The 22,318-nt window shown below is 39.2% G+C and overlaps 1 protein-coding gene across 3 annotated transcripts; it reads right to left on the bottom strand.

Annotated features, from left to right (window-relative positions):
• Positions 1–187: 187 nt before the first annotated feature.
• Positions 188–22,041, bottom strand: LOC137098748 (neuropilin and tolloid-like protein 1). 3 transcript variants are annotated; one of them, XM_067475304.1, is made up of 17 exons: positions 17,622–22,040; positions 17,176–17,300; positions 15,259–15,761; positions 12,758–15,160; positions 12,523–12,660; positions 11,712–12,364; positions 11,526–11,622; positions 10,112–10,229; positions 9,906–9,971; positions 9,513–9,647; positions 9,162–9,410; positions 4,235–4,276; positions 3,876–4,003; positions 3,372–3,600; positions 2,654–2,767; positions 2,400–2,544; positions 188–1,779 (listed from the first exon to the last, which is right to left on the bottom strand). In XM_067475304.1, exons 8-17 carry the CDS (start codon positions 10,137–10,139, stop codon positions 1,242–1,244), a joined length of 1,674 nt encoding a protein of 557 aa, XP_067331405.1. In that variant the 5' UTR covers positions 10,140–10,229; positions 11,526–11,622; positions 11,712–12,364; positions 12,523–12,660; positions 12,758–15,160; positions 15,259–15,761; positions 17,176–17,300; positions 17,622–22,040; the 3' UTR covers positions 188–1,241. The 3 variants fall into 3 exon arrangements, with proteins under 3 accessions (XP_067331405.1, XP_067331404.1, XP_067331406.1); XM_067475303.1 differs by having other exon boundaries at positions 17,176–22,041; XM_067475305.1 differs by lacking the exons at positions 17,176–17,300; positions 17,622–22,040 and adding an exon at positions 16,493–17,168.
• Between the last annotated feature and the right edge of the window lie 277 nt (positions 22,042–22,318).

Consider the following 22,318-nt stretch of genomic DNA (forward strand, 5'->3'; position numbering starts at 1 on the left):
TACATAGACACAGGGCCATGCAGAGGAAAGAAAGTTTGTTAAATGTGGTGCTGTTTTCTTAACATCCATGCGTTCTAACAAAGCGCTGTCAAAATGTCAATGTTTTGCTAAAAAAGATTCCTATTCTTATTTTGTAAGTTGGACCAAATACAAAGCACAAATAAAACACGCATGGTGACATGCAGAGTGGAGGAAAAGGAAAAAATATTTAATGGAATAAATAAACAGGCATATGATTAATAGAAAGAAATGAGAAAAAAAGACAAACCAAGCACTGAAAACTGATACACTCAAATAAATAGTTAAAAAAGCAATGAACAACATTATTTTGCATTAAACATTTTCTGGCTTGATGACTTCACCTTTAATATGATTTAACTATACAACGTCATGCTTCTGGTTGAAATGTCTTTTTCTAAAGTAGGTTATTATGGGACCATGTTTACCACAAAACTTTTTTTGAGTGGAAGAAGTTTTCATAAGGGTTTTAAATAACTAAATCTAAATCTATGTATTATATGTGAAGAGGATTATATCAAACAACAGTGCAATGATGTCCAGACATATAGAAAAAAAAATACAGTGCCTAATAAGTTCATAAAATTGATGCCATCATGTTCAGAAATATATTCAAACCCAGAGTTGCAATTACGATTTTTTAAAGGAACAGAATAGGAAAATATGTATTGCATTAAAACTGATGTGCTTCCACTCCTTCCACTGATTCCCATCAAATGTGAAGTTTTCAATATAAATTTACAAAAAAAACATATACACACACACACACACACACACACACACAGTTATACAATAACCTTATTATAGGAGTGTTGTTTTCAAGATATGCAACAGTTGCTCCTAAACTCTTTAGCTTTAGAGGTTTTTAATAATATATATGAAAATATATACAAAAAACAAAGCTGTAAAGCATTAGTTTGAATAAATGTTGCTATCCTGTGAGTCATCCATCAACTTCTCTCATACAGAGACCAGAAGCTTTTCAAATAAATGGACGGACAGCATTAAGCACAAAATCTCTGCTCTCTCATTGCAATGAGTTAAGATATGTCTCTGAGCATCTGCTGTATATAAAAATATTTTTTTAAATGACATTCTATAACTATAAGTTCATTCTATTTGTATCAATTCACTATTGTTTCCTCTATCATCAGTTATAGCACAATGCCATTTGGTTCTAAATTGTTTCATGTTTTTTAAAACTCCATGTCACATGCCTTACATTAGAAGTCATTAGATAGTGTACGGTGGACAGTGTGATCCAGCCCTGATGTGCCATGGTGGATCTGATGATGGTACATGTGGTGCTGACTTGTGGTGGGACAGTCATCCATTATTAAATCACCCTCCTCCACCCCCCTGTACCCCTCTACCCCATCCTGAGAATAGCTATGCTTCATCACCATGATGCTCTGTCGACCTGTTGGTGTGTTGTGGTGGGAGAGACGTGGTGACTGTTGGCTCACCATCACTGGTGGCATTGGCGGCCCAAGAGTCCCCCCATCAGGGGCAATGGTGGCGTCCCTCATGCTTAGGTTGCTGCGGCTCCCGTGGACACTACCATGCGTGCTCCCCTGCTGAGAGCCACAGTGGTGGTCACGAATGCATTTGCTAGAGGAGCGGTGGAGCTTGTGAAACTTTTCAAAATCCTCAGCCACGGCAGCATCCATCAGGTCACCAGACGGGGCACGGCGTAGAGTACAGAGCTCGTAGTGAGGAGGCTCAAAACCAGGATGGAGGAGTGCAGGATCGAAGTCATCTCTGATGAAGTAAAGGGAAGTAAAGTACACACACATCAATACATATGATACAGATGTAGTAAATCTTAAAGAAAGCACAATAGAATACTGATAATCAGTTTTAGTTGTGTGCATCCAACATTTAGAGTTGAGTTTGAAGCCACCAAGTATAAAACTTACTCTCCTTGTACTTTGATATCCACTAAATGTAGAGGGTACAATTATTTCTATTTAGCTACATTTAGTTACAATCTCAGTCACCTCGGGGCAAAAATATCTGATTTGGGCCTTGTCAGCATGCAATGTAAACATATCCCATGACTGCCCCACCACTGCTGCAGTAGAACTTCACTGTGTTCACTAGCTAGTCACTAAATGTATCTACTGTTTGGTTCTACATTGATGGTGTACAAGGGAATTGTCAAAGCTGTTTGCTTAAAAGTTGCCGCATTCACAAAAGAATAGCTTGCATGTTGAAAAACCAAAACAACTGAAATTTTTAGTGGGTGACACCTTTAGCACGGATCTTTGTATGACCATCTTATACACTGTTTTCCTGCATGTGATTGACATGTTGGATATGTTCAGTCTCTGTATGTGAAATGTTGTGAGAATTACATTTTGAAGTTTAAAAGATCCCACCTGCGGATGATGTATTTCTTGCGAGGCTGTTTGATCTGGATGATGACAGATATGATAAGCAGGATGACAACCAAGCCACAGGTTACTCCAATGATGGTGAGGTTAGTGTTATCCAGTGTGTCCAGAATGCTGGGTTTCCTCTTCTCTAGTTGAGATCATACATACATAAAATGATGATGGAGGTTTGCCCCTACAGATTCATTTTGTGTTGCAAACACATTATATAGCAATTAGTGATGTTTCTGCCAGGGTACCTTTGCAGTGGTTTTCATCCCAAGGGTAAACACAGTTCTGGATGCCGTTGCAGACCAGGGTGTGGTTGATGCACATGTTGCTATGGCAAAAGAAAGTATCTCCTTCACACGGAGCTATAAAATAAAAGACCAGAGTGACGCATAAGTTGTACAGAGTACAGTAAAAACCCACATATCCATGTGAAACTTCCTGCTTCATTCTGTTTTGTAATATTTTATCTATGAACAGTAGTGAAATGTTGCTATTTGGCACTTTCCTGACTTTGGAGGAGCGCAAACTTTTTGGCTTGCTCTACTATATGTTTACTAGCTAGTTACTATCTCTGTTTATCTGCCATTTGGTACTAGGCAGGTAGCATTTTGTGGAACTTTTTATGTTGAAAGATATAATATTGATTAGAACAGCTTTAAAGATTTGAAGTTGCATGTTTGATCTTAAATTTTGATTACAATGTCATGAACTTTGACCCATAGGATTTAATAAAAGCAAAACCATTACAATGATATGAAGCAGGCTCAATCTGATTCTCTTACTGAATCAGTAAGAGGTGCTGTTGACCACCAATCAATCTGGCTTTTCTTTAGTATAAAAGGTCATTTCTCAGAGTGTGCAGTGGCCAGACTGTCAGAAGCCGAGAATCATCTCGTCCATTTATTATTAATAGAGGATTCGCACCTGCTAACAAGTGCTTACTGTGATTCACATACATTCACTCACGTTCATGGAAGGTTGTAAAGAGGATCCTGAATTTACTTTTCCTGCTCCCCTCATCTGCCCACAGCCTCACCACGCCCACGGAGGACACCAACATGACGTCATTAGCCACCGTGGAGCAGAACTTATTCTTCAGGTGCTCAACCGAGCTGCTGCCATCATAGATAGCAACAAAGTTACGCTTGCACTCGTTCGAGTTGTGCATCTCGTACTCTAGAAATCGCATGTAGATCTGTGGAGGAGTAGAACCAAGGTAAAACCTTCAGTCAATCAGGCATTTTCCAATCCTGGCTCATAATTCATACTTTTTAAAGGAATGGACCAGTTTAGTGAATATGTTGGTGTTATTAAAACAGGAACCATGATCTTTGTCTGGAAGTGCTCAGACGCCATATTTTGTTTAGCATCAAATAACAATGTCTAACCACGTGAAGGTCACTTAAGTATCATCTACAAATTTACATGTAACCACAGAACAAGACCAAAAACTATTTGAAATGTGCAGACCCTAGATCCTGGTGGAGCCTTGATGTACCACCTGCAGTCCACAGCCTCATTCTGTTGGGCCTTGTTCTCGTTGGCTATCTGTGTCGATTCTACGAAGCCCTCCGGACCGCTCAGCTCAAACTCACAAACTGTGCAGACAAACATTTTTGTGTTAAAGCTGAAGGATTTCTATAAGAATTGTAATATTATACCTTCAACAGAAATGAGACCATTAAAACAAAACTGAATTGAATATGTTATTGACAGTTAGCAATATCTGCATTGGATTAAATAAACTAAACTGTTTGGTGCTCTGTGTAATATACAGTCACTAGGTCTGGTGTTATGTGGTGAAATAATAACACATGCTGAACTCTCACCTGGCAGAGCAGGCAGTGCACCAAGCTCTTTGAACTCAGGATCTAAAAGCAGAACACAGACCTTTAGAGACAAATCTATGCAATATTTACTCAGGCCTTTTCAAAATTCCTTATAAACCAACATTACTGAATATGGTAAACTGATCAGTCACAACACTGACACCTCCTGGTGGTAATGCACAGAAATGAGCTATGTGTTGTGGCATCTGTCAATCATGGCCAGCATAAAAAGTTTCCCATGCTGACCCCTGTTCACCACAGCATCAACGCTATACGGTTTTAATGTTGTGATGACTGTTACTGTTACTTACACATATTAATATATCATATTGTTCATATGCTGCAAATTGGGTAGAGCTGTGAGTATTCCAAATATATATTTGACCATATATACATATAAATACAGGTGTAGAAAAATCTACTTATTTGAAAGATAAACATGTTATATTTAGTGTGACAAACGATGTTGAAGAAATGGGCAGAGATTAAAACAAAAACCCAATTTTTAGATTACAACAAAAAACTAAGCCCCACAGAAATAACAATTATTAAAGACATATTGCAAAGAGAGAATATAAACCCAGCTGGGCCAGGCTTGCATAATCTATGTACCAGCACATTCATTCCCTCTGCCCTCATTTCAACTCCCCTGAGAGCCCCGATGCCCTTCATATACAAGAAAAACACACACACTTAGCATCAGAAAGGGCAGAGATATTGTGTTCTAAATCTTTGTGCTGATGAATTTACTTGCTACGTAATCCTGATACACCAGCTTAGTTCAGGGCAGATTAGTCCTCACCAGCAATGACAACCTGCTGATAAAAATCTACTTTTGCTTTCAACATTCTCATGGAAGCACCCAGTTAGATGTGTTCAAAGGGACACATACATAAATGAATGAAATTAATAAGAATCACATCCCAAACGTAGTAGTATAACGAAAAAAACAACAACACCAAACTGAGTACAGAATTAAGTAAACTGTGAAATCAAGCAGGAGGACTTTTTAAGTAACATTTATTTCTTACACCTTGATGCAAAATATTGGTCAGTGGGTTTCATTGACATTAAATTGAGCAAGTGATGGACTCAACTGGGGATCCAGGCACTGAAGACTTGTATTGATTCTTGATGAGCATTTCTGTTTGAGGTCGAGCCAGATTATTTACATTTATTCCTCTGTGTGTGTTTGTGTGCTACATGTTCTACATTATAGGATGGATTATGTAAATCCCCCTTTAATATTTTGAAAATATGTAGTTCATGCACATTGATGAGAATATATTCAACTACTGTGAATTCCAATACGTGACATTTGTCTGACAATAAGAAATCCTGTGTATGACACTAATTGTATTAATGTTTTCAGTTCACCTCTAAACAATTTAAATGAGCTGTGTTTCTGGATCTTGGTTACATGTATGTAGCCTGTAGAGAGATTTCTCAGAAGTCTCTGAATGTTTTAATGATATTACAAACTGTAGAAGATGAAATCTTCAAATTATTTGCAATGTTACATTGAGAAACCTAATTCTCAATATGTTGAGCAGGCTTTTGTGAACAAGTATAGTGGTGAGCATAGCTGCCTTCCAAGCAGTTGAGCCTGGTCCGATTCCCGGCAATCGCATTAGTCATCTGTTAGTTCATTTTAAATTAAGGGGTCACCACATTTTGGTACTTTAGAAATCTCAAAGTAAGCATCTTTAGTACAGATGCTGAGATGCTAAAAATACAAAAACAGGTTAAGCCGAGGATAATGCGCCAGGAAAGGGGAGTGGAAAAAGAAAAAAGAAAAAAAAGAAAACTGGCATCTCCACATGCTTGACAAAATGAATGTTAGATCATTAGTTTGTGTGGGTGGCTGGAGCTCAGGTGGGAAAGGCAATCGTCCATGGTCCACAGGTTCAGTGGTTTGACCCCTGACGCCTTCTGCTCTCCTTTTCGAAGTGTCCTTGGGCATGAATCCAAAGTGTTGGTACCTTGCATGGAAGCCACTGCCATCAGTGTGTGTGTGAATGGGTGAATGAGAAGCAACGTTGTAAAGCGCCATATAGGCCGAGCATTTACCATTTTATCCTCCATTCTTACTTCTGGATGTTGACCTGACCTCAAATAACTACTTGTACTACTAGGCACTTTCATCTCACCTGCTTTATCAAAATCACAATCACATTACATAGACTACCTTCATCTGCCAATTACGTAAACATTCCCAACTCACTGTAAATGCAACTGTGTTCACTTCCTCTCTGCTGCAACAAAAGTGGCTGCACCATTTGAGTTTGCAACAAGTACATCAGTTGCCAGTATCCTCTATAGAAGGCCTGCCAAACCAAAAGACTTATTTTGTAAGGGAGACATTCAATTTACTGAAGAAGATACATTTGCAGACTGAGTAGTCAGACTGTCTTTGACATAAGACTAGTTTCATAACCAACAGTTCTGCACTTCCAAAATACAACTATATAAGAAATGTTTATGACTTCACTGAGATGATAATATACATTAAGCAGATTGCTGGAACACGCTGTGATGCCAACAGATGAAATGAAAAGTCCTCCAATTTGTGCTCTAATATTTCTCTGCAGACACTTATTAAAGCACAGGGTTGTTACTTTACTTATCCTACAGTATAACCTACATACACTATGTCATTTCTGTCTGTTAAGGTCAATATGCAGTAACAGATGTTTTCATGTTCTTGGGGGCGGAAGAAACAAACTGTGAACAAACAACAACAACAAAATCCAGCCATATAACTATTCTCAGCTAATTAGAAAGTTGAAGCTTTTAGGGTGCATTAAAGCCGTTGTCTTTAATGAGAGTAAGAGTGTGTGCATTGGTTTTAATTCATTTTCTCCCACCCCCTCCTTAATGAAAGGAATTAGACAAGAGATGAGCATTTAGCACTCATCAGAGACCCATTCCATTTGTTTCTCCTAATCTGTCAATAAGGGAAAAAGGCTTGCTCATGTGTTTCAGTACTGAGAAAGTATATACAACAGATAAAGGGACAGACCTGTGAAATTTAAGAAGTTATACAGACTGTCTGTATGAGTTCAAATAAATAATGCATAGATAAAAAACTTTGGCCCTCAAGAAACCTATAAACTAGCCTGTTTGAAATGGAGAAAAGAAAAGAAGGAAAAAGAAAGAAATAAAGAAAGATGGCCGGTTGGACAGAGGGATGTGGATTAATCTTTGCCCTTCCTCAGTGTAGTTGGCCTATAAAATCTGCTGTTAATAAAGCCTCTGCCTTGGACTCCCTTAAGCTGCTACAGCAGCTCAGCGCTGACAAGCTGTATTCCCCTGAAGACAAGCTTTCATTAACTGTCTTGTGTGTGACCAGAACAAGTGCTTGTGTGTATTTGCAGAGATGCTCCCCTTTCCCTTTTGAGCTTCAATAGGCGTATCTGCACTACAATTGGAAATAAGGGGACATTACCTGAAGCATGCAACATTACTAAAGTGGCAATATGCTTCTTTTTGACATCACATGGATGTTATGTTAGCAAGAGTCATGAGATGGATCGTACACTGCCCCATACATTTTAATTGCCACTGAAGGATTACAACAAAGTCCAGAATGTGTGTTTTAATTAGACTATATGACCAGCCAAACAGAGAAATAGACTGTAAAAAAGAGTTAATTTTGGTGTGTATCAGCCAACAAACAAGAACAAACTCAGAGCAGGGTAGTGGATTTGGAGTGAGTGCCAAAAAAAGGAGTCAAAAGATTAGAGGCGTAGTAATACCCAAAACATCAACCTCAAGCCAGACAGAGCAGCAGCTGGTATGATGCAAGACGATCAATATGACAGAAATGCAACGTTACATAAAAACATTTGCTTTTTGCCCGATAAATATATTTTTTGCTACATTCCCATCAAAATCTGACTAGAGAACGAAGGCAAAATTGATTATATTATTATTGTCTTCATCCTAAACAAGGAACGTGATAAACGGAGTTTCCGTATTTGTGTTTTTCCCCACCTCAAAGGACAGAGGAGGTTTAGACAGCTACTGCCTGTGTCCATGTTTTCAGAGACACACTTTGACCAGTGGAAACTGTCTCTTAGATGTTAATAACACAGTGCACATTCCCTGAAAAATAGCAGTTAACGTCTTTGACTTATCAAACCAAACCAAGTATACAGGTACACTCAGGAAAACCACCAGTGTTACAATAACTGTGAGTGTTAGAGTTATATTTAAGAACTATTTATGTAACCCTGGGGATTTTCCTGTGTACATTCAGGAGAACAGGCTGATCGCCTCCTCAGCCATGAACAGCCTGCTGTTACAAAGACTTGAGGTGTAGGAGGTTTCTACTCTCAGCTGATTTCAGTTAACAAGGTGCTTCTGTCTCTTACAAGCAGAAACTCAGTAAATCTGCTTCTTGTCCTCTTTTTAGATGGATTTTTACTCTCTGTTGTACTATAGTCCCAACTTTGCCACACAACAACGTGGCAGCGTGGAAAATTTGATTGTGCTGAAAAAGTAGAAAAATCGTAGAATCAAGTCAATGCCTGCAGAGGTTTGGGGGTTTTCATTCAAATTTAAATGAAATCATCATTCACACACCTGTGAAATCAAGAAGGAAGACTTTTTAAGTAACATTTTTTTGTGTTACTTAACAGGTGTGAGACTATCTCCATGGTTACCCACCCTCCCCCTGCCCCGCACCTTTGTAGAGACGTTTATTTGAGGAAATACACCATGAAACAAAGCAGAAACACTAACAAACCATTGCAGAGGTCATGATCCACACAGAACAGTTGGAACTTTATTAAATATTTTATTAAATATGTCCGACACTGAGGCTTGACTGTATTCTTAGAGATGAAAGTCATACACACCATGATAAAATCATTCAGGACACATTCAATAAACGTAAAATCTAAATCACAGACCCATCACTCACCTTGTGTGAAGTTATATCGCGCAGAGAAACCGATCGCCTCAAGTTCACCATCAGCCACAAACTTGATGTACAGGTACCTCCCACTGGAGCGAACATATGTGGGACTTTCTTGCCCGCAGTAGCGACCGATGATGGGTGAGAAACCAAAGGGCCCATCACGGACCTCAATGTGATCGAACTTGCACTCCCAGGATGGCTCAATGGAGTACTTCTCATCGAAGAACAAGTCGATGCACTGTCGGGGAGAGGCTGCCGGATTAGGAGAAGGTGAAAACAAATGAGAATGATGGAGAGCTGGGGAAAGAGCAGTTTTAGCAAGCAAGTAAAAGGCTAGAAAGATGAAAGCCTAACCTTCTATAATGTAGATACACTCCCTCTCAGGTGGGTACTTCTCTGGGTAATTAGGTGAGGTGAAATACCCTCCCTCAGGTTCCTTCTCCCAGGTGCCACACTGCCCAGCTGGGGTCACACCTGAGTTGTTCTTCACTGGAAACACAAAGAAAGACTAAGGATGCATCACCTGTGATTATGTATCAACCTGTCAAGATTGGAAGACTTGTTGGAAGCTGCATGGTCAACACGCTGATCTATCAGTCCACTGTCTTTCCAACATTTTTTTTTTGAACCAACAAAATCCGTTTTAAGACATAAAAAGCTGTTAATTTTGACATTTGCAAACATTTTGCATCTTAAATGATGTCCTTTTCAGATAATGTAAATAGCTGCTCTTAATAAAACTAATACCTTGGAGCTTTGTTTTGGAAGCTGTGGCATCAGACACCTCAGGTGAGATGAGGCTTGCTGCTAAAGCTGAGAGAAGACAAGAGAGGAGAAAGATAGACATAAAATTTGTTAGATATTTATACCAGAAAAAAGAGAAGCACAGAGTTTTAGTCTTAAAGACATGGAACTCAGTAGATTATGAAACATGTTTAGAGTTGTAAACGTACCGATGGGCAGCAGAAGTTTGGGCACCATTTTTGTCCCCTGAAGATGAATTGCTCTGTCATAAATATGGCCATTGAATTGTCCAGACTGAACGGGTCTGTTAGGTCCTGAGTCCTGTCACTGGGGAAAACGTGTCCCATTAGTTCCTCGCGTAGTGCACTGAATCCAGGAGTGAAAGATTGGACATTTCTCTCTGTGTCTGCCTGAAAGCTCAAAGGATTAGACTCCACAGACCTTCACATTTTTGCTCCACCTTTAGGCTGCATTAATCCTCTCACAGGCTTCACCCTAACTGACAAATAGTGGGAAGAGGCAACTGGAAAAGGTGCCCTGACACACCAGTTGTTACAAGGGGATGTGGCTGAACAAATATGACACAGAGGCATCACAGCTATGAGCAGTGGTAGATGTCGTACTTAAAAACTGTACTTAAGTAAAAATACAAATAAACAAACAACAATGTACCCACTGAAATATCTACTTAAGTAAAAGTAAGTACTGTAAGTACATGATTTATATTTTACTTAAGGTATTAAAATTAAAAGTACTTGACTATTCTTTTCTCTGTTCTATTCTGTGGACCAGTGCTGTAGAATATTTTAAGGTATTTATTGAACCACCTTCTAATTTGCTTGCTAGGGCACAAACGTGGTTAAACTATAAACATCACTACATAAAATTTATCATTCTGTTGTTTTACTGGAGTAAAATCTTAAGAAAACTAGGGGAACTTGCCTTTAGACAGTTGTTAAAGTAATGCTTTACCAAGTGGTGGATTTGTCATTTCAAGGAAAAAGTAACAAAACCAACTAGTGCAAACTAATTCAATAATTACTAGTGATAGAGAGATGAAGCCGTGTAGAAGTATTGAAACGTCCCAGCCATCTAATCCAAAAAATGGTTCATGTGCGGAAGCTTCACGTGTCCATGAAACCACCTAGTGGGCAGAATATGTATCTGCAGGGAATTGTATGCTTTACATTTAGAAATAGCACTTGAAGTCTATTGTTCAGCATTAAAACACATCACATGTGTAATTAAATTTTAGATATTGATAATACCTCTTCTCCTAGTCAAAATTGCATTTCCACTAGTCATAATAGTTATTAAAGATATCCATCATCACATTCTAAGTTGTAGAAAGTATGATGCAATTGTTAATATACTTAATTTCAGATATCTCAAGTGAAAACAAATATTATAGTTATTCATTATATCACTTTGAATATCCAAAAATACATTGTGACTAGTAACAATGTCAATTCATATTATGACTTGTCAAAAACAGAGCCACAGAAGAAAACAACTTCTGTTGAATTTGACATTAGTTTAGTGTTGATGACAGTTTCTGCGTGTGTGTGTGTCTTTGTAGGTGCTGTATCTGATCAGATGAGCCTCAGGTACTGAGTGCCATACCTCCTGTTGGCGACTGACATCTGTGATGAAGTCTATTAGTGTCAGAGGGTTCTGAAGGCTGGAGTTCATATAGTAGATTTAGGCTGGTTTTGGAAACCTGATGTAAAAATACAAAAAGTCATCAGTCACAACTGGTTACACAACTGCTTTGTGTCTTGTGTTTGTGTGTTTTTAATGCAGATTTACTCAGCACGTCATATCTTCTGCATCCAGGCTTCTAAAAAAATTTTGACTTGCATCTCCTTGCTACAGTAGGGGGCCTGTGGACTCAGTGGTAGAGCATTAGGTTGGGATGCAGAAGGCCATGGCCACCCAGGGCCACCTTGGTGCCGGTCCAGAGCCCGGATAAAATGGGAGGGTTGTGGCAAGAAGGGCATCTGGCGTTAAAAAACAAATCATGCCAAATCAACGTATGGAACATGCTTTACTGTAGCGACCCCTGAAGGGGGCAAGCTGAAAGCCATTGATCTTTGATCTCATTACTACAGTAAGAAAGAGATACGGTGAAAGAGCATGACAGAGAAGAAGCTGTAGCAACAAACATGGGCGTATTAGCAAGAAGTGAATCAGAGAATCAGCAATATAAGTTTATTTTTTATCACTCTTTGACCTTAACCCTTTTCTACAAGCTGTTTGTGATGCTCATGGTGCAGTAAAGTGTTTACAGTTAGTGCAGGTATATTGGAAATTAATGCAGTTTAGTCTCCTGTTTTTTTAGTGCAGAATGTGACTTTCTCTATGATATTTAGTCTTCAGGTGGCTTATTCTGGCCTGTCAACGAAGACCTTGCACATCCTGTTGATGAAGAGTACAGGATCTTCATCAGTCCTCCCCTCCCCCTGTTGACCAAGAGAAGGAAAAAAAAATAAACGTTGGTGGGATTGGATGATGAAGATGTTCTGGAGAGAGGTGGTGAAGATCTAAATGCTGATCAGAATATCAATGCATATTCCATGGTTACATGTCTCCTATACAGTATGTGAGTTTTTCTATTTACTCCTCAATTGGCTTCTTCAGACCGGTTGCTGAGGACCTCCAATTTCTGTGTGACGAAGAGCACAGAGAATCGATCGCCACTGTTGACCAGGATGGGGAAGAAGAGATTGATATGGTGGGAATGGTTGATGAAGATGTGCTGGAGAGAGGTAGTGAAAAACTAAATCCTAATGCGAATATTAATGTTTACATGTCTTCAACTTGTGTCAGTGCAGAATGTGACTTTTTATATTTACTTTCAGGGTAGCTTCTCCTGTCAGTGAGAAACTCCAGAGTCTCTATGATAAAGAGCAAGGGGATCTTCATCAGTCCTCTGCTACCCCCTGTTGAGGAAGAAGCAGAAGAGGAGATGACATAGTGGGAGTAGATAAGGAGGATGCTCTGGAGAGAAGTAGTGAAGCACTAAATCATGACTGGAATATTAATGTGTACATGTCTCCTGTTTATGCAGAATATTACTCTTTCCATTACATTTTTAGGACCTCCAATGTCCCAATGATGTGCCAGAGAGTGGTGGTGAAGATTCTCATGGCAGAACTGTCTCCAGATGGACTGGAGACAGGCTTCTGTTGTTCATCATCCTCCTTACTACCCTCTACCTCCTGCTCACCCTTTTTCTTCTGGTAATCCCCATGTGCCCCCTTTTGCTCCTCCTTTTGCTGATCCTTACGCTTTCACCTTCTTTCCCCTTTTGCTCCTTCTTTTCTGATCCTCAAGCTTTTCCTTTCTATCAACCTTTTGCTCATTCTTATGAAATCCTGATTCCAACAAGATGATCCAATAATTCAGCCGTAAGTAAAGAAATTTTCATTACTTGGTGAAATCCACCTATTGACTTTCTTGCTGACAGTTGGATGAGAATAATGATCCCACTCATGTGAGTCATTCTACTTACTCATGTTAATCTACAGCCCGACACCTAATACTCCATTATTAGAACTAGTGTGGGACACTGAAAACAGAACAAGGGAAGAGTCCTCAGTCATGACTTGTTTCCAATGTCACAGTTCTACCACCCGATCACAGTGATCCATCCTCAGGACCAGAATTTATTAACTTCAGTTCTGAACAGTCAAAGTCAATAGATAAGCTTTAGATATTTAACAGGAAGCTTTAATTTGAAAATTTAAGAAGAACAGTACAGGTTAAAAGCCAAGACAACTGAGAGTTTACTTGTCAACAAAACAGAAAAGAACTAAATAAAACAAATCACAGGTTCATTCACAGATCATTTGTACCTTAAACAAAACAACTTGTATTCAAAGGTTTTCAGTCTTTAGGTCAGTCATTACACCATAAACAACTAAATAAAAGATACAGTTATCAATATCCCAAACTGCCATGGTGGTTTTACTACTGATAACACACCCTGCTGCACTGTGCACCTGCACTTTTTCGTTATACTGTAGTAAGAGATTTTAGTTCATTTCTGAACTTTCTTCAGGAACTATAGTGAGCATCTAAACTAGTCAAATTTATACACTAAATATGAAACAGCATCTGTACTGAATTATTTCTTCAACAAAAAGGAATTTCAACTAAAATGAGAAACAATTTTTGCTGTACTGCATCCAATTACATTTACACAGAAAAGCTGGACACTGTAAATACTAAAGTGAAAATACAGAAATAAAAAAAATATAGATGGAAATTTCCATAAATCAAAAAGAAGACATGAAATACACATACTGATTAATATGAACAAATCATCTAGTCATTTAAAAAAATTCAAACTAAGAGTGGATTGAACCTAGATGCAGTTTTGATTGAATTAAATGTTGCTCATGACATGAAATTACCCTTTGAACACAGTTGGAGTAAACAAGTGGAAACCTACTGTTATTTGCCTTATGTGGATGGATCACAATTTTAAACACAGTCAAATACCAAATTATATCTAGAAATCATAGCAGTTGGAGCTGCAGCATTGTTTTTCACACATTATAAAGTCATGAAATCAGGAACAAATCCGATTAACTGAGTAAAACAAATTTACATCATAATACAATATGAAAATCATATGACTGATCACATCATGACTAACTGGTTCCATGTATGTATTTCCCTCTATAATACATTTTATCAATATTTTTTCTGACTTAATGTTTGTCTTGTTAGATCTTACATTAAACTTACAAACCTCAGAAAGATGATCAGTGAACTACTTCGGCCAGATCCCGAGTGCATTGCCCTTTAGGTCAAAGTCCTGAGGGATGGAATCCTCAGTACGATTTCCAAATGTTAAAATAGGGATGGCTAAGACATCCGACAGTTCCAGATTAGCAACATATTTCAACCACAACTTTAGTTTAGATGTTTGAAACCACCCCAAAGATTTTGGTTTGCATCTTTCAAAAGCATCTTTGGTAAAGCTGTCAGATCTTTCAATTTCAGCTAAGAATTCTTTGTCTGCTGCCTCAACATCACAGTTCAAATTAATTAAATATTCATTTAGGTGCCATTGAAAATGTGGGTAATTAAATGTCTCATTTTTAATGTAGCTGAGTTGAAGGGACAAACTGATCTGAAAAAGACTTGCGGACATCAAATTGACTAATGGTACATCTTCTTTTAGTGGTAACGTGTTTTCTTCTAGGTCGACCAAAGATTGGACATCAGTTTGGAGTAGTGTGATGTATCTTAGTGAGACAGATAAATAGTAAGATCACATAAGTTGACAGAGAGTAAATACATTCAGTAGTAATAGAGTATAAATCTTGCACTTTGCAGTACCTACCTCTCTGTCTCCTCTCTCATCCTGATGGGGTTGTTAGCAATGTGGGGTACCAGCCTCAGGTACTTGCTGATGGTGTAGACAGGTGGTGGGTAGTACCCTCTCAGGTCTTTGAGAAATAAACCTGGAATGAGCCCTGAATCAGACACTGGCTTTCCCCTGACCTGTTCAGCAAGAGTGTCAAACAGCACAGCCAGAGACAGAGCCACTACCCCAACCCCACCTAGAGTGACCTTGCCCTCCCTGCCAAAAGTGGTCCTCAGGCCCAGGGTGAAGTCTTCTAGTTGCTTGGAGGTCAGAGAGGACTGCACAGCCTTGTAGTGGTTCCTCAGGTGAAGTGAGGGGTTGATTGACAGCATGTTGGTAAAAAGAGGATTGGGATTGTAGTTTGGGAAAGGACAGATGTTTCGAGCAACTGAGGCCAGATGAGCTGCGTCCTCAGCAGGACATTGCATGTTCCCCATCTTGAATTTGTCAGTTGCTGGAGATTTGACCAAGAACAGTTTCTGCAATAGAGACTCATCTCCATGAACATCTTTAATAAAGTCAGTGGATTCATGACATCAAATGTTGGATTAATTATTACTGCTTCTTCCAGTATTTGACTAGTAGTGTTTGATCTGTTCTTTATGTTGCAACAGCATATTGACTCACACATAGTCACTGACTGGACATGACCAAAAAAAGAACACAAACCCTCTCCAGCAGAAAGCAAAACTGATAAGATTAGCAGACAAAAATGTTTGTATATAAATGTGAGTAGATACAGTAGGTAGGATTTTGAGAGTATAGATAGTAAAGATTGAACAATTAAGCCAAACATCAACATGTAATACAGCAGTGAGTATGTGTTCTGTAGTATAGAGACAGTACACATATTAATCAAGTGTTGGTTTATTATTACCTTTGTTTTTTAAACATTTATAAATGTAATTAGTTTTATTTATTAAAGACAGTAATATTCCTTTTAGATTACTTCTGTTACTGCCTTAACCATTTGAGCATGCATGAACTAAGATTTAATCAAATGTAAAGTAACATTACTATCCCCCAATTACCTGGACGGTAATTCTCCAGACTATATCCGGGCCAACACAGACAGACAACAATACAGGGAATTTAGAGTCACTTATTAACAGGCATGTCTTTGGAAGAAACCAGAGTACCCGGAGGAAACCCACTAAGTTAGGGACATTCCTACATGCAATGGCAAGAGCCAGAAATTAAACTATCGAACCTGTGATTGGTGAAGGACAGCTCAACCTCCTGAGCCACTATCGAAAACACAAGGTCTAGTGGCCTTTTTAAAAATGTCCCTGGTAAAAAGTTACACAGTTGAAATGAGTCTGGGCTCCTACAGACTGACAGATGTGGGGTGAGGAAACAAGTCATGCACAGCTTTCCCAAGGTGCAGTTCTTGCAAGCTGACTCTGCACATGTCATTCCCAGAGTGCGACAGTCTCTGGTGATGGTCAGCCAATCAACTTGTTCACCTCTAAATGTATGAACAAAACTTAATTTGAACTATATTTGTACATTTATTAGACTATGTACATTCAAATTCTATATTTATATCTATATTCAAAGTAGGAGGGAGAGAGATAAAGTTAGAACTGCCTCTGATATTAAAGGGTAAAATACACAAATAAGTAACAGCTATGAATTAAAAAGACCTTTAGGCGGTTACTTTTAATAACTAGCTTAAATTGTTTCACAATTTGTTTGTTATTGTGAGGCAAAAAATACTATAAATGAGTGTAATGAGATGAGAAAGACACAAGAACGACACTGCGGAGGTGATGATTCTTTGATCAGTACACAATTAACACAATTAGTAAAAATAAGAAAAAAAATATGAGCCTTGATAACTAACAATAATAATAAGAGCAATAAGCTACCTAAAAAGACACATTCACTTACCTTTTTTGCAAGTGTTGTAGTGAAGTCTGAAGTCCTTCAAACTGCAGCTAGAGTGGGTCTGGACTCATGTCATGTGACTTGCGGAATGCAATCATGCATTTTGTTTGCATTTTCAGGGTACAGCGCTGGAAAGTAATGAAGTACAATAATTTGTTACTCTACTTGAGTAAGTTTTTTACATATCTCTACTTTTAAGTATTTAATTGTGGCTACTTTGACTTTTACTTCACGACATCTAAGTACATATATCTATACTATCTACTCCACTACATTTCTAATCAAATTTTTTTAAATACCTCTTTAAAGGTCTCTAAAATACCTGCAAAGGGTGGATTTCTATAGCTGTTTGTGAGTTAAAAATGGTAGACAAGCTACGTGTTTTTTTGTTTTTTGAGCCTGGGCGGTAGGAAAGGGTGAAGGCGAATCTAACAAAGAAGAGGGCCCACCTGGCCTGACGGAGGTTCAACCGTTTGGCAGAGTGGCGTTATTCTAGGTTTTTGTGGTCTGTAAGAACCAGAAAGGGTTGTTTAGCTCCCTCCAACCAGTGTCGCCACTCCTATAGGGCTAGCTTAAAATTCAAGAGCTATTTGTTGCCAACGTCATAGTTCCTCTCTGCTGTTGAGAGGTGGCGAGAGAAGAAAGCACATGGGTGAACTTAATTGACTTCCTTGGAATGTTGCGAGAGAACTGCACCGACTCCGATATCGGAGGCATCAACCTCCACAATGAATGGGAGGTCAGGGTTGGGCAAGGTGAGTATGGGGACTGTGGTGAAACATGACTTGAGTTTATTGAAGGCAGTAGAGGCTTGAGTGGACCACGTGAACTTGACTTTAGAGGAGGTGAGTTGATGAAAAGGTGCTGCACTGTATCCTTTGATGAAGCGGCGGTAAAAGTTGGCAAATCCTAAGAATCTTTGGAACTGTCACCTGGAGTCAGGTGTCGGCCAGTCTTTTACCGCCTGCACTTTGACCGGATCCATGGTGATGTTGCCTGGTGAGATGATGTATCCGAGGAATGTGACAGTGGTGGTGTAAAACTCACATTTCTCTGCTTTGACGAATAGTTGGTTTTGGAGAAGACGTTGGAGGACTGCTCTTACATGGTGGACATGGTCAGTCTCAGATTGGGAGAAAATGAGAATATCATCAAGATACACAAATACGTATTTGTTCAGCATATCTCCCAACACATCATTGACTAAATTTTGAATAACGGCCAGGGCGTTGGTCAGACCAAAAGGCATGACCAGGTATTCATAGCGGCCCGCAAGCATGTTAAAAGCAGTCTTCCATTTGTCCCCCTCTCTTATTCTTACCAGGTGATAAGCGTTGCGTAAGTCCAACTTGGTGTAAATGATAGAGCCTTGGAAGAGTTCGAAGGCTGAGGAGATTAGTGGGAGTGGATACTGGTTCTTAACTGTGATCATCAACTTTCATTGGTAGGGCCTTAGCCCACCATCCTTCTTGCTCACACAGAAGAATCCTACTCTAGCTGATGAAGATGATGGGTGTGTGTGTAGTAGTTGGTCGTTAAGTGAGCGAACTTGGAGTGGTTGAGGCAAAGGTGTGAGTGGAAGCTTGAGTCTATGAACTAGGTGTCTGTCTATACAATTGGTGTCAGCTCCCGAATCGATAAGTGCAAATAAGGAGAGGAGGAAATAAGGAGCGTGGAGCAGGACCAACCAAAACTTGGGTCAGGGGAACCAGACAAGGAACGGTTCAGTAGTGACCTCCCTACTCCTACTGAGTCGGTTCTTTTGCTGGGCAGGAGGAAAGCTTATGATCTGATGCGGCACAATAGAAACAGAAGCCCGTCTTGAATCGTCGCTCTCTCCTCAGGAGACAGGTGAGAGCGACCAAGCTGCATGGGTTCTGATACAAGGCTAGGAAGACGTCTTCGCACTGGGGAACCGGTGAGTAGCAATGGGGCCTTGGGTTGGATGGTATGGGAAGCATGGCGGTGGGAGTGGGCCTTCTCCAGGAGGCGTTGCATATGACAGTTATCCAGGCGAATAGCAGCCTCAATGAGGTCTTGGTGGGTACTAGGCTATGTATATATTTGTCTTGAAGTGTTTGCAGAACTGCTCCAAGGTCAGTTATTGTCTAACAGTAGACCATCCCATACTGGCTCTTACCCAGAGTTACTCCATTCTAACAAGTGCTTATCAAGAGCATCTTTTCAACATCACTATGCCAACTAGGGGAAGAAGTGTCAGCTGGATCCATACTGGCCAGATTGTATTGTAAAAGGACTAGTTTTTAAGGGTTGGACCCAATAAGATGTCTGACACGACTCCTCAGTGTTTTTTGTTTTATTAAAGAAAAAAATGGGAAAGTGTTTGTGCAGCCCTTCTTCTTATTTGACATATTGCTACAATAGAAAATAATAAAAAAAAATTAAACAACCTCTAGCACAAACCAGAGGCCAAACTTTCTTAATACCAACTCATTTGTGTAGACAACAGCATTCGGTGGATATTAAAGATTTTAAAGGTAAACCAACAGCAGGCAGACTAGGGCCCAATAATCTCTGATCTGAAATTTATTTTTATTTTCACAAGCAGAAGACAAGGTAACACTTAGGAGATTATAGCATATAATCTCATAAAGGTTAATGTTGAGAGCGCTGCAAATATGTGATCTTCATAAATAGAACAAAAGAAAAAAAGTAGGACAGTGGTAATTAGAGCAGTGAAGAGTGTAGATAATAACAATTAAAAATAATAAACTAAATAGCGTTAGCTAAATGCTTGAGCCTTGTTTAGAAGCCATAAATGGATTACACAGTACATGTTGATGCATTATGTTTTATTATTTTGCTGGTGATTGTAAAGGAGCTCATTTTAATAACCTTATATTCAATTTCTTACATGATTTAATATTTAGAATTAAGTGTATTTTCATTTACTTTCCATGAAGCAGGTTTACATGTAAACCTTTCAGCAGAGATAAATCATAGCTTACTGTCAATCTTAAATGTAACCAGTATTTAAAACCCCAAATCATATCCTAGCATATATGTATGTTAAAGACAAGGCATAAACACACAGAAACAAAGGCTTAAACACTTGTTTGCACAACTGAATGACTAAGTACAACCAGCCATTTCGGGAATTGTATAACCAATACAATTACAGATGCAGAACTGATAGTACATAGTAGCTGCGGTTAGTTTGGAAAAAATTGCTTGTCCACTTGTGGAATCGTAGTTTACATTAAGATTAAAAATATAGCAAAATATCCAATAAATTGACAGAATCTTAGCATTGAACCTTTCAGTAAATACTAATATGGTTTATTTTCACTTGAATTACCATTTTATTACAATGACTGGGCTGTAATGATTTCCAGCCTATCTGCATGTGGACAGTTGTTCAGTGACCTAGTCTGTCCACATTCTGAGTGCATTGGCCTTAAGGTCAAAATCTTCTTTTTGAGCTATCATTGATTCCTTTACATCTTCAACATTTGAGAGCGGGCCATTGACGACGTCTAACCAGGTTAACCTGGCAATGTAATGCAACCACGTCTTTGGTATGTCCCTATTGGATGGCTTACATTTGTTAAAGGCTTCTTGTGTGTCATTTGATTTCAGCACCTTACTCAAAAAGACTTTGCTAGCTTCCTCTGGATTGCAGTTGAGATGGAAGGTAACAGAGTTTTCAGGGGCTGGAATGCGTCTCTTTCTGGATTTGTTGACATCTGCGTCATCTTCCTTATGTATAGCTGTAGAGTTGGTAATACGCAATAGATGAATCTGCAGATTGCTTTGAAATGCCTGTCCAAGCACAATGTTGACCCCTGTAATGTCTTCAAAGTTCTCGTTCTTGTCTTCTTGCAAAATTTGCCTTTCAATTGTTAGCTGCTTTAAGTACCTACAGATGAACACAAACACACAAACAATTTCTAAAACCAATAAAAGATCTGTTACGGTGGACTCGTTCATTCATGAGGCGAACTAGTCGCTCGATGGGTACAGCATCAGGATATCCCAACACATGCATCAGGTGTGTCCCTGAGGGAGACCTGAGGCTGCCCACTGCTCCCCCCAAAGTGAGGGGTCAGATACAGAGATAATATTTTATTGTAGGATGTAAAATGTGCTCATTGATGACAATAAAGAGTTGATTCTATTCAAAAGTGAGTGTGCTTATCATTCCTAAAAGAACAAAAGTAGGAGCCAGTCACGTCATATTTTTAAGAGAAAAAGAATGCTACACTATGTCAGCTCCTAAGATGTCAGTCACAGCCCTATTAAAGAAACTGCAGTACCTATTTCTCTGTCTCCTCTCTCATCCTGATGGGGTTGTTAGCAATGTGGGGTACCAGCCTTAGGTACTTGCTGATGGTGTAGACAGGTGGTGGGTAGTACCCTCTCAGGTCTTTGAGAAATAAACCTGGAATGAGCCCTGAATCAGACACTGGCTTTCCCTTGACCTGTTCGGCAAGAGTGTCAAACAGCACAGCCAGAGACAGAGCCACTACCCCAACCCCACCTAGAGTGACCTTGCCCTCCCTGCCAAAAGTGGTCCTCAGGCCCCGAGTGAAGTCCTCCAGTTGCTTGGAGGTCAGAGAGGACTGCACAGCCTTGTAGTGGTTCCTCAGGTGAAGTGAAGAATTGATGGACAGCATGTTGGTAAAAAGAGGATTAGGATTGTAGTCTGGGAAAGGACAGATGTTTTGAGCGACTGAGGCCAGATGAGCTGCGTCCTCAGCAGGACATTGCATGTTCCCCATCTTGAATTTGTCAGTTGCTGGAGATTTGACCAAGAACAGTTTCTGCAATAGAGACTCATCTCCATGAACATCTTTAATAAAGTCAGTGGATTCATGACATCAAATGTTGGATTAATTATTACTGCTTCTTCCAGTATTTGACTAGTAGTGTTTGATCTGTTCTTTATGTTGCAACAGCATATTGACTCACACACAGTCACTGACTGGACATGACCAAAAAAAGAACACAAACCCTCTCCAGCAGAAAGCAAAACTGATAAGATTAGCAGACAAATATGTTTGTCTATAAATGTGAGAAGATACAGTAGGTAGGGTTTTATTAAGCCCTTCTCAAAATTTGCATTTACAGTAAAAAATAGTAAAATTCAGTCAGACATTAACATGTAATACAGCAGTATGCATGC

This window comes from Channa argus, chromosome 14 (assembly GCF_033026475.1).
Source record: "Channa argus isolate prfri chromosome 14, Channa argus male v1.0, whole genome shotgun sequence".
In the NCBI taxonomy this organism is placed as follows: Eukaryota; Metazoa; Chordata; class Actinopteri; order Anabantiformes; family Channidae; genus Channa; species Channa argus.